This window comes from Varanus komodoensis, unplaced genomic scaffold, assembly GCF_004798865.1.
Source record: "Varanus komodoensis strain SLA01 unplaced genomic scaffold, ASM479886v1 scaffold15, whole genome shotgun sequence".
Taxonomy (NCBI): Eukaryota; Metazoa; Chordata; class Lepidosauria; order Squamata; family Varanidae; genus Varanus; species Varanus komodoensis.
This window is the reverse complement of record NW_025335440.1, coordinates 21,936,110-21,949,296: the sequence shown is the minus strand read 5'-3', so window position 1 is coordinate 21,949,296 and position 13,187 is coordinate 21,936,110. Positions and strand designations below refer to the sequence as shown.

The 13,187-nt window shown below is 39.3% G+C and overlaps 1 protein-coding gene across 5 annotated transcripts in view; it reads right to left on the bottom strand.

The window, feature by feature from the left end:
- Positions 1–13,187, bottom strand: part of ABI1 (abl interactor 1) — a 104,302-nt gene that overhangs the window by 24,898 nt on the left and 66,217 nt on the right. For all 5 annotated transcript variants that reach the window (XM_044424767.1, XM_044424768.1, XM_044424764.1 and 2 more), the window contains exon 3: positions 1,083–1,259. In XM_044424767.1, the coding sequence (XP_044280702.1) occupies positions 1,083–1,259 (177 nt within the window). The remainder of the gene's footprint in view (positions 1–1,082; positions 1,260–13,187) is intronic.

Sequence of the window (13,187 nt, the reverse complement as noted above, 5' to 3'; positions counted from 1 at the left end):
TTTCTGTGAAAAGATCTAATGATAAGTTTCCCACATGAAAGCAGGAGAGAACAGAACACAAAAAGAAATGGCTATCCTCAAAAATGAAACACTAACATTTTGCATGAAAAACCTCTAGATGCAAGTATCTCTGAACTGCTAAGTTTCTTTGTAGCACAGATATATATAGGTCCCATTCAGATGCAACAAAAATCATGGCTTATTGCTACAAAACAAGCCACAGAACCTCAGGCTTGTGGACTCCCCCTGCCCCTCTCCATTTCTAGCAGAGTCAGAAGAAATTCAGACGTTCTCACTGTCATTTAAGACTAGCCATATCTATGTCCAAACCTGGACAACCTATGAAAATAATATCAACCCACAGTCATGAATCTGGTTTGTTTCAACTAATCATAAGTCTGCTTTCAACTAATCACAAGTTTGGGTTATGCAAGATAATTCTGAGGAAGATCTTAGTCTATGAAGATTTTTATTTTCTGGCATGGCACTATCTTAATTCATAGTTTTGAGAGATACAGGAAACTTCTTGTCTACTGTATACTGAATACCACTGCACCTACATCATTTCTTCCATTTAAAGAAAATCTAATGGTCAGGCAGCTGAGAGCCTTTAAATTAAGTCTGTGAACAATATTAAATTATAATGAGGAAATTCTCTCCCTAGTGACACCTCTCCTCCGTCAGGCCTTTGGAACTGATGGCCACATGGCAAACATATGTTTAGTATGTCATTATTTGGTCCGGTATTCAGATGGTGTATGGAGGATGAGCTGTACAGAAAAATTTTCATATGCCTGCACCATCAAATAGATGCTTAGTTTTGAGGGGACCTGAAAGATTAAGCTAATTAAAGGAGAGAGGAGTAACAGCTGGGTTTTAAAAAATGAACACACTGCTTTAAGTAGCTTGAAATTGCACACTACTGGCAGTATTGTGTACAATTTCGCATCCTATTTTTCAACAGAGTTCCTTGGCAGTTCCTTGGCAGTAAATTAGTTCTAAATAGGAAAAAATATAAGCATCTAATACCATTTGCTACCTCAGGTAATTAAATATTGGTGGGAAGAGAGCAAAGTTCTTACCTTTACTCCATGGCCCACATCATCCAACACTGTGTAGTCTATAGGCTTTCGGATATACCTTACAGGACGCTCCATGTTTGCTGGAGCAATGATTTTGTGAGTCCTGGATGTATTCTTATTGGTTGTCAAAATGCCGATCTCTCTGCGGGCCACTTTCTCTTTATGTATGTCCACGGTCTAGAAAGAAAGCAAAAGCCACATCATGAAATACCTAGTGGTTCCAAAATGTTTTATGTATAAGTCAGTAATGCTTTTCTCAAGATCCATTACATACACTGTGGTTTTTGCTGCATTTCCCACTTTCATTCTTCTACAATCTGTTTGGCTTAAATTCTGAGCCCTGAATTATTTGCGAGCTACTTAAGTCCAACTGATAATATTTTTGAAAACTGAAAATGATCCATTCTCAATTTTTCTTTTCATTGCTATGAGACAAGAGAAACAGAACTTTTCGACACATTGAACAAGAGGAGATAGAAGAGTGATAGACAAGATATATTAGACAACTAAAAGTTAGAAGGAAAGAATTACAGATTCCCAAAAAACAGGAACTATAGTTCTGTCCAGAGCAGGGGCACACATTTCTTGTCATCCAGGTCATAAACTAAATGTACAATTAAGTCTGCATCTGTTAATTCATTTCATAGCTGCCAAAATATTTTTAGAATGCTTTTAAATTATTAGTTTTTTTATAAAGTCATAAGAAAAAGAGGAAGAAGCCTGTGTACTATTCAGCATTCCTCAAATCAGAATGCATAAGACTTTAAGAACATGGTGAGAGAGGCTGGAAGACACAGCTCAGAATGTTATTGCTTTTGCATCTTCAAATTTATTAGAAAAATACATGCTCCACTATTCCATCATGATTGTTTGAAATGTTTGCAGATACATGAATTAGTGAAGCATTTTAGTCTTCCAACAGAAATTACATTTCCAATTTGTCAATGAGTGTCTTCTATCTCTAGAAAATCAAGTCTATTAACCTTCATTTAGAATATTGGGCATATTAAATATAAAAAAGGAACTGTTTGGGTTTTTTTACCCAGACAGTGCTGGGAATTTATAACTTCCCATTAAAATAAAATTTGGTATGATAAATGATTAAAGGTGCAATCTTATGCATATTTAGCCAGGAAAAGGCCTACAACTCCTAGCATGATGGGAGTTGTAGGTATTTTTTCCGTCTAAGCATGCAAAGAATTACATTCTAAGCCCTTTTCATTGCTTAGGTACTTACCCCACTGTGTCTCAAAATCAGACTGCATAAATCAGTCTTTATCAGAGGGCAATAGCTGATTATGTTATCCTTGAGCACAAGGGATAACAGATTTTATTAAAATTACAATACACTACCTAATTCATTTTAAGTCCAAGACATATTTGCTTGTGTCCAGGAAATGAGTTGTCAGTTTTGCACATAAAGATTTGCTTTTAGGTGAATGTAATCCCACAGTGGATACAGATATACACATAGACAAAAAGGGACCTTTATGTTTCAGCATGGTACAGAGAAATTGACATACATCATGGATTGATGTGTGAATTCAGTAAAACATGCACATTGATAAAAATTTGTCGATAGACCTAACTGAGTCTATACAGACCAGTCTGTGTCTATATAGACCAAAACAAGCAACAAAATTGCAAACATTCCTATCAAGGATAATAAAAGTCACACTTCTATTCATGTCAGTGCATATGGAAATGCCCATCCAAATGTACCAACAAGTGCCACTGTTCACAGCTTTCATACACAGAGAACTGGTAGCATACAATAAGTTATTGTAGAGACTGTACTAAATCCAAATAAAGTAATATTAAAGTTCCATTGAAACTGAAAAGGTACTAATTAGGCATAATGGACTTTTGCTATAGATTTTAGTAGAACTTAAACATTACCAACTTTTTCCAGATTTGGCTGGATTGAGGCCACAGTCAAATATGGAATGAAGAACCAACTGTCACATCTTCAATAACATCTTAAGAGAGGGATCATTACTTCTTTTCTCCTTTAATGTATGTTAAAATGAGCTACTATAAACTTAGCTGAGCTCAATTATGTGACCTCCATATATTATGCAAAATTAAGCTGATTTGAATATTTTGCAGCAGGCGGCTTTTTGTTACTTCTGAAATTCAGAGGGAAGGGCAAAGCAAGAATTAAGACTCAGAAGTCATTCGTCTTGCACTGAAAAATCCTGATGCTGCTAACATTTTGCCAGATGTTGCCCACACACAAAATAGGCATAAGGACCAGAAATGTTATTTCTAGAAGCAACAACATCTGAGACATTACACCTTGTATCAGATAGGCGTGAATGGATCAGTCTGTTTTGTGTGTACTCATTCATAGCTCTGTCCCATAGTTATACTCAGTGCTTTTTTTGTAAAAAAAAAAAAACGGTGCCGGAACTCACATCACACAAATAAACATAATGGTCGCCGCAGGCAGTAAGCAGCGTGCCCACACACACCAATCCCAAGCCGAGCAGCAGAGCAGAGAGCCCAGCAGCACCCTTGCCCTCACTATCTCATTATCAGCAGGGACACAAAAGGACACAAAAGCAGCCCCAGGCACTATGTTAATGATGTTTGCTGCCGACCTGCTAAGCAGACAGGCAATTCAAAATCACTTAGTAAAATCCATTGAAAAAAAAGGTGCCGGAATGCAGTTCTGGTGCATTCCATGGCAAAAAAGCCCTGGTTATACTACTATGCATTTTTAAATCTGCATGAAATTAATATATATATATAGCCATTTGACAAATGTTTTGAATGTCTATTCTCCCAAAACAAATACTTCTAATGTACTTTATCTACATATAATGCATATATATACAGAAGTACTACCACTTCTGAAGGAAACTGCTCTTGAACCAATGCTATTTGACAAGCAACCCCCATCTGCAAATACCTCTTTCTTGGGGAAGGCGCTTGGGAAGGTTGTGACTGAGCAACTCCAACCACTCTTGAGAGATACTGATTAACTAGAACAATTTCAGTGTGGGTGTCTGTCCAGTTATGGACCTGACTCTGCCTTGATGGATTATTTCCATTGAGAAAGGGGCAGGAATGGTGCAACTCTATTAATTCTGCTCTGTTTCTCATTGGCTAATCCAAGAACTCTCCATCTTCTTGGAATGATTTGGTGGGTTGGGCACTGGATGCACTCTTGTTACTGTGATTCCCCTCCTTCTCACATGGTTATTTTCAGAAAGTAATAATGAATGACTATCCCTAGGTCCTTTACCAGATCAGCCACAGGTTTCTGCTGATTACCATTTCTTCCCTGATGCCATTTAACATCTACAGACAGCTGCTGGGAATGATCACTGTTTGGTGATATTGGTGATAGGCACAGCTATTTCTCCCTGTGGTATCTCAGTCAGGTAAGGCAGTACAAGTCCTGGACCAATGCCTAGACTCAGTGACAGTAAATAAATGGAAGCTAAATCCTGGCAAGATGGAGGCCTTGTGGGTGAACGGTTTCTGAGTCTGGGAGACAGGTTTGCTGCCAGTTTTGGATAGGATTGAAAGATCGAATTTGCAGTTTGGAATACTCCTGAATCCATCTTTGTCATTGGAGGCCCAAGCACAATAGTACTTTGGAGTGCTGTTTCCCAGCTTTCACTGGTATACCAGCTATGGCTTCTCTTGCACAGGGATAGCTTGGTCACAGTGTATCACGTATTACTAATCTCAATGGATTACTGAAATGAGCGCTAATTGGACTGCTCCTAAGGTTGGTCCAGAAGTTGTAGCAAGTCCACTGGATAGGAAGTTTCACTTTCCAGCATGCAGCAATTCTCTTGTAGGAACTATACCAGTTGCCTATTTGCGGCCAGGCCAGGCCAGGCCAGGCCAGGCCAGGCCAGGCCAGGCCAGGCCAGGCTTACGGTTTTGTTATGGGTTTATAAAGCCCTAAACCGTTTGCGACTAGGATACCTGCAAGAGTGCCTTCTCCCTTACGAGCCTCCCTTGTCAGCGAGGTCATCAAATTGAAGCACTCTTGGGGGTTCTAGAAGGACCTGCAGTCTGTTTAAAATCCACTCAGAGTAGGGCTGCCGTGTATTGCCTCTGTTGTGTAGGACATCAGGCAGGCATCAAACCTGTTTTCAGGACCTGCTGATGACATTTTTGTTTAAAAAAAGCCTACCCTCACTACGTAGCCATGGTTTTATTGGCACAATCTAATTTTAGAAGCTCTAATTTGATATTCTAATATTAATTACTACTATTATGCCTCTTTTATTGTTCACTCTTTGGATATTTAATTAGACGCAAATAATTTGTGTAATAAATACAATTTCTAAATCTACTGTAAAATATGCATTGTTAAATGCATTTGGGCATTTTTTTACAGCAGTACAAAATTTGAAAAATAATTTGATCCGCACATTAGTTTGGGAGATATAGATCAGTTCACTTCTGAATACAAAGATGTGATTCCACATTCATTCCTAATCCTAGGCTGCAAAAGAAATACAGAGCCACTGTTATAGAAGATTCTATTTCCAAGACTCTTGAATGCAATTTCCTTACTACAAGCATATTTCCCAAGTCACTGCAGCAAATAAAAAGGATCCAGTGATGTTTATATTGCTTCTAAGACAGCATAGGGACAGTATTTGGAATAAGGCCAAAGATCACCCTTCCTTCCAGTGGCTTCAAGGAAGAGCTGAGATCTGAAATCAAAATTTATAATTTCTAGCCTAGCACACTACTGTGTGCCAACACTTCCTTAACCTTAGAGTGCAGAGGGGAGACACACCTCAAAGAGCAAACAGCAGTAGTTCACATTTTAAGCAATAAAGATCTAAAAATTTAGTTGTCAACATGCAAAGGATGGGGTTAGGTCAAAATTAACGTCAAAAGAGGCCCAAGAAAAATTAAATCTTTTTCTACTGAGAGGAGATAATTGCCCGATGTGTGAAATTACTTCCTCAAAACAGATGCATATAGATGAGGAGCTAAACTGAAATGGATAATAATGTTGGCCTCATGATATGGAACTGCAATCCACTTGGTATATATTGTGATATGTACCAAGCAACTGCTGCCCTTCAAGTATTCTGTCCATTAAATGAGCTGGAATCCCACAAAACACTGTGCAGACCAGCACATTTCTCAAAGCTTTGCAGTCAAGTTTTTAACAAATATGGAGAACAGAAGAAGTGGCTCTTATGTTCTTATGTCTCATCAATTTGCCTACTGGGAAATGAGTATTTTGCAGCCAGCCATGCATACCACGGTAGCCATTTTGTGAGAGTGCCCATGGCATTGCCTCAAATCCTAAACTGACCTGAAGGTCAGGGACCTCTGCTTTAATGGAATGAGCTATGTGTGCATTCCCATTAGCACCCTTCCAACACACAGCTTTTCAGCATTTGGATTCATAAGTGAATGCAGGCCCTTCTTAGTCTGAACTGCACATACAAGAGATGGTATTTTGAAGCACTGCAAATTTCCAGTACCAGACTTGTGAGGCTGGGGTGGCAGGGGGAAGCAGGATTTACAATACACACTTCAGCTATATTTTGCTATGCATCAACTTGTTGAACCTCTTCATAAATGTTCAATTTGTCTTCCAAGTAGCCTTGTTTCACTAAACCAGCCTTTGTTGACTGTGGGCGTCCAGCTACCATTGGATCTCGATTTCCCATCAGCCAGCATGATCACTAGGCAGGGATTATGGGGTTTGTAATCCACCATCATCTGAGGATCCAAGGTCTGGCTGAGCCACATTAAATGGCTTACTGTCAGTGACAACTGAACAGCCAGGTAGTTTTAGCCATTATTGAATTATTTCACCTACAACAGGTGAGGAAACCTGGAGCCCTCTATATTATTTACACAAAGAGAAGGACATTTCAAAAACATATACTAGAAAAGCACTTTAATATGTGTTTTCAGTGACTCTTCTTTAGGGGCAGTACTTAAACAAAACCACTTTCCTATAGTATTGTTTGACTAAAAAAATTCTCTCCTGTTTTTTAACTACCTGCAAATTTCTTAACCACAACCAGCATCCAGTATCAAAGCATGAGCTCTGACAGAAGAGAAGAATGCAAGAATGAGAGACGGAAAACCAGGAAAAAAATACCTCACATTTCAAGCAAAGCAATAAAAATGTCTTCAAGCATCTGGCCATCTTGCTTCATGCTCAGGGAAGAGGGTGAACTTTCAGTAAGGGTAAATATGTTCATTATAAGCACTTGTGAAATCCTATTAGCTTCATATTTGCTTGTACTCATAGGAACATTTTGACAGATGGAGAGAAATATCCTCATGTAAAGGCAGGGGGGAATAAAGGAAAGAACTTTAAAACATACAGTATTGATAATTTTAAAAGTAATTTTGTTTTGACGGTTCTGAATCTTTTCACACAGTCAGCCTTAGTCCTAGCAGGCAGTTCTCACATCATGATTTGCTCTGAGACACAAAGCTGTCTCAAAGCTGTAAGCACATTCTTAGAGCTGGATTCATATAAAAAAGGAAACTGGGAACTGAGTTTGTATGCTGATGCATTGAACATTCTGTCATTTATATAAATGTGCCATATATTAAAATTGCTATGGGGAAAATCACAATTTTGCACTGGTGCTTTCTGCAGCAAATGTGCAAAGTATGAATCTTCTGCACAAAAATATGTGCATCTTTTAAAAAGCAAAGCACATACAGCTGAGAAATGTGGCCCAACTGGATTTCCCAGATATAGAGGGTGTTTTAGAGATACATGATGATGTCCATTAATGCATGATGCTTAAAGTCCTACACTTCCTGCAGGAAGCAGAGATATACAACTGGTGTTTCTCTTGGTAATCATAATATGTGGGGCTGCCCTATAAGATTAAACTACGTGTTTTAGGGTCTTTCACACATGACAACAAGTGGGGAAGAACACGCATGCACATATTTTGTTTCACATGTACACGTTTGGAAACTAAAGCTGGCAGAGGTTCTCCAATTTACATACAGCAAAGCAGGAACTTACACATGCACTTGTTACATTTATGTTTATTACTTCCCTGCATGTTGCTACGTGCAAAATTGCCCTCAAGTCCTATCGATTTCAAAATGGACATAAGCTTTTAATTACAGAATGTTACTGAATGTTTTAAGTCCCAGAGGTCTTTAAGATAACTCATGATAAAACTATGAAATGGTTTGTGGTGGGGGGGGGAATCAAATACTTTTGTAAATTTTAAAAAGAGCAAACAAAGTTGGTACCATGATGCCAGAAATAGTCTAATTAATTTTGTCAAACAAATCTATGTATAACCGTAAGAAATGTGCTAAGTTTAGAACTCAATTGAACAAGGCCATTAGCACTGCAGTTAATGAAATGATCACTTCACTGAGAAAACAAGTGCCCGATACTATTTCAAGGGGACCAGTCAGCATGGAACGGTGAGACCCTCCCAGAACAAACCTGTAGCTTGGCCTGTAGCTTTCCATGCCTGCGTCTGCAGAAATCCTGGCTGTGAGACCACCCGGAGAAGCTCTTGGCTTAGCAGCATCTTCAGCCAGCACAGATTCCATAACTGCACACCTGGGCTTTGCATGCCACTTCCCAAGATACAGGCATATGAAATCAAAGCAATTTTTGGCAGATACCAGGTGACCATACCAAGAAAGACCCTTTTTAGGGGACCCCCGGTTCAAGAGGCTGGCTTGCCAGGCATGCACGTAAGAATTTAATTTGGCTTTCTAAATGGTGACTAGTTTTGATATGGCCAAAATACATTAGCATGATTGCTACTTTTATGCTTTTATGTATCACTGCCTTTATTTGAATGGCTGTGCACCACCTTGGTTACATTTGTGGAAAGGCAGTATGCACATATAAATAAATATTCAGATACATGGAGTCTAACCCTGTGTTATTCAGCCTGCCAAAGGCCCACACCTGCTGAGAGCGAGCCATGGCAAAGAGGGTTTATTCCCAACTCTGGTACTTAGGCTCTGGACCTGGTTCCTTCAGCACCAAGCCAAGGTTTGGTCCTTTCAAATTCAAGTCAGCTCTTGGTCAAGGGTTCACTTAGTGCCTGAAACACTACGCAGGAGCTCAGGTGAACTCTGGTCAAAGCAACATCTGGATTCCTTGAGTGCTCTCAATGGAAGCTTTACCAGGTGGTGTGCAGGCTCATGGGAGGCAGTCGGAAGTTCAGAGCAAAAGCTGGGAGCGGGGAAGTGGCAATGAGCCAGCAGCAGGCATTCGCTCAGTGCCACAGACTGCCTGGAACAGGCCAATGTGTATCTTTCAACATAAAATGTCAGCTACCCAAACACATCATACTGTTGGAATTAATCAGATCCAGCATCCGGTTTGCAAACTGATTGGCTACAGTTAAAACTACATGGAGGAAAATAAAGATATTTAAGGGTGAAGTAAGTCTGTTGTGTAAAACCTCTTCTCTCTGCACCAAATCGGTTTGCAATCTCATGTGTAAACGCCCCATGAAGAATTTTCCTTGTCCTTTCCTGGACCTTTGCTTATGCTCTTTGGAATGGACATGTTGCAACTATTTCAACAGTCAATCATTCTCTGCACTGTTGGTTTACAGAAAACAGACCTCACAAACCCTCTTCTAATTGGAAATGTATCTAGCAAGAGTTTATAGACCATACTTAATGCACTGGCATGTTCTTACCATAAACAACTATTTCACAGGCCAAACTCATGGAGATGTGGCCTGCACCAGGGGCTTTTCTTTTCATTTATTTATTCCCCCCATCCCCGCTTTAGGTACTTTATAGCAAATCCATAAAAGCACTGTTATTTAATGAAGGCTTGGGTAATCTTTACAATTCCAGTCACTGAACTCAAAGAATCGTGACACAGTTGTTTATCACATTCTGCTTGAAAAGCAAAGAAAGGTTAATATTTGCAGGGAGTGGTGTGATTATTTTACACTATTTGTTCATGGCATACATCATTACAATCATACATAAGGATAGTTTTGTTTAAGCAGAAAATTTTTCTGATATTGTTATTTATTTCACTATATATCTACTGTTGGCCATCTACCTTTTCCAGAAGGTATACAGAAATAAAATTATAAGTTTTAAAAATCCAAAGATACTAATACTTAAAACTCCCAACTCCATAATATCCAGAGTATTTAAGAATGCAAGAGTGCAACAGTTTTTATTAGAAGCACCAAACATAGATAAACAGAGTTTCAGCACACACTGAAATGTTGATGGCCTAGTAGGAGCCTGGGCACCACCATGGAAGCTCTTCTCCTGGTCACTGCCAGCCAAGCACCTCCAAGAGATAGAGGAATTATAAGGAGGACCAAGTGCTCAAGCAAATTTATATGTGAGCAGGCAGTGTCTCAGCCAGTAATCCAAGCTCTCAGTTGAGCCAGAATTCCCCAACATAGTATCTTCCAGTCGTGCTGGACTATAGTCTCATCATCCTCAGGCAAAATGGCCAATGATTATGGTGGGTACTAGCCACTTGAAATGATTACTAAGTATATAGGATTTTTATATTCCTGATCCCTACAAGAGCTGGCCACAGAAGCCTTCCCATCCCACACATGAGTTCCCCCTGCTGGTTTTAATGATGGTTAAAGCTTGCGTCAAACTTGTTAGATGTTAACTAGGTTTTGCTATTAACTAGGAACCTACAGCCCTACTTTCAAATCATAGGCTGGGATCCCAGCATACTCACAGAGCGATATAAAACATTTCCCATCCCACTGAGAACGCACCAATGTGCTTTCCTTCCCACAGTCCTTCATGACTAATGAAGTACCTTTCTGGGGCATCTACCAGCCTCTGGGAACAGCTTTTCAGATGGGTGAGAGGCTATGGTAGGATAACATGGGTGCTAAGCTTGTATGCTGAAAGCCAGGAGACGTCCTTTCCATCCCAGTTCTGGTTGACGAAGGGAGAGACCATGCAATCTTACGCCACTGCTGGTCCCTAATACAAAAGTTGTCAGCCACCACAAGCATTGTGGCTGTTAGGACCTTGATAACCATGTTTGAGATAGGAAATACCATGTGACTTTACAGGAAGGCCAATTCATCTGTCCATCTAGAAAACCCTTCAGCAGTAGAATTACGCTCTGGTAGTGCTGTAGCATGCTCTTTGACAAGTTTTTTTTTAAATTAGAAACTGTACCACATCTAGCACTTGCAACCAAATCTCTAAAGGGTCCACTTTGCCTTATGACTGTGAATTTTCATCACTTAGTTTAAAAGGTATAACGACATAGCTAAGTACATGCTGTCAGAGTTAATTCAAGCTTCTGCATTCAAAAACAGCCAAAAACAAAAATCCCAAGGAACAAAAAAAACCCATGTGTGCCTAAATTGTTCTTTAGCACACAGTAGCTCCTGTGAAGTACAGCATTCTTTTCAGCCCCAGAGAAAATGATTTCATGATAGTTACCACTTAGAAGAAATGTCAGCAGGTTAAGAATTTTTACTGGCTTGAAAGTAAAACAAATCATCCAAGTGACTTTACACTTACTAAAGCTAACTTGACTCCCAGTGCCAACTCTTCTATGTCAGTTTTACCACAAAGACTACAAGGAGTTCAAATCAGGCCAATCGTTCATGACTAACGCCAGAGGAGAACACAGGGAAAGGCTAGCCACCACAGGGATCCATGAGATGCCTTTCCTGAATTTTCCACTGTTTCCACTCCATATGTTTTGCAATAAAGTTTAAAAATGCGGGTATTCAAGAAACTTACAGAGTATAGAAATACAATAAGGAAAAACAGCAGCTGTAATCGTAGTGTACTATGGAATGCCTGTGGCACAAATAGTATACAACTACCTGTGATAAAGCTCACTATCTCATCTTGGGATAAGCAACCCAATGCCCTCCAGATATTTTGGACTACGACTTCCTTTATCTCTGAACAGTGGCCATGCCAGCTATAGCCAACAGTACTTGGGGTCCTAAACACCTGGACAATGCCAAGTTACAGATTCCTGGCACTGAAAAAAAATAGGCATTTAAGCTAGTCAGGGAAAAAAATCAGGCTTCTGTACTAATGAGAAGTTTAAAGTGCTTCCACATCAGAAATAAAGTGCAGATCATGATGCACAATATTTTTTTTTAAATTAAGGTCGCTTGCTTGCAGCACTGGCTGAGTAACTTGGTCCATAATCATAGCCTCTGAAATGATATCAATCTACTGCTGTTTAAGGCTTCCATTTATGTGCTACATACAACTTTGCCTCTATGCACAATTGCTGAAGGAGGTCTTATTGCAGGAAGTCAGGGGAAGTTGGTTCAAAGTAATAACGTGTGGCTTCAGAAGTTTTGAGTGGTCTACCAACATGAAGAAATTCCTAACTGTAACCAGAAACTATGTTCAAGAACTGTAATACTGTTGAAGATTTGTACCAAAGCTGAAAGTCTGAACCCATCAGACCATATGCCATTCAACAGAAGTGGCTGTAGTTTCTTTGTGTTCAGCGATAACTTGCAGGAGCAATGAACTTCCTACAACAGCTTTTGTCTTGTGAATCCTTTCTATTGCTATTGACGCCTAAAGATGCAAAACAAGTTAAGATACAAGGCCAAGCACTGTTTTCCAAACTCTCATTGAAATCAGTCCCCTACTGTATCTCATATTATAAACAGCTATAGGAATTTTAGTCTTCTCTAAAGCATTCAAATGAAAGGAATAGGTGCTTGGTTGTTTGCTTAATGACAAATCTGTTTTAAAAAGAGCTGGTATTGATCAGAACAAAGTACGCTGTCTTTTAAAGTCTCTAACCTTATTGTGGCAACATTAAGAAATGAAGGTATGCCGTGTCCTACTAAACTGATACTGCTCAGAGAGAGAAGTAAATTGTCTTCCATCTTCCAGTTCTAAGCAATCAATGCACAGAGATAAATTACCAGCATTAGGCACTTACATTTAAAGCAATGTTTAAGAGAATTCAGTGGTTGCATCCAGACTTAGAGCATACCTACTGAAATCAATGAGGCTTAACTTAAGTGTAATTGATTATAATAGGTTTCTGCTACATATGGCCATGTCTGGATTAAACAATTAACTTTAAACATATTAGGTTATCTGTATTTAGGTTCTGCCTACCCTGCATTTACTTCACCCTCCCCATCACTG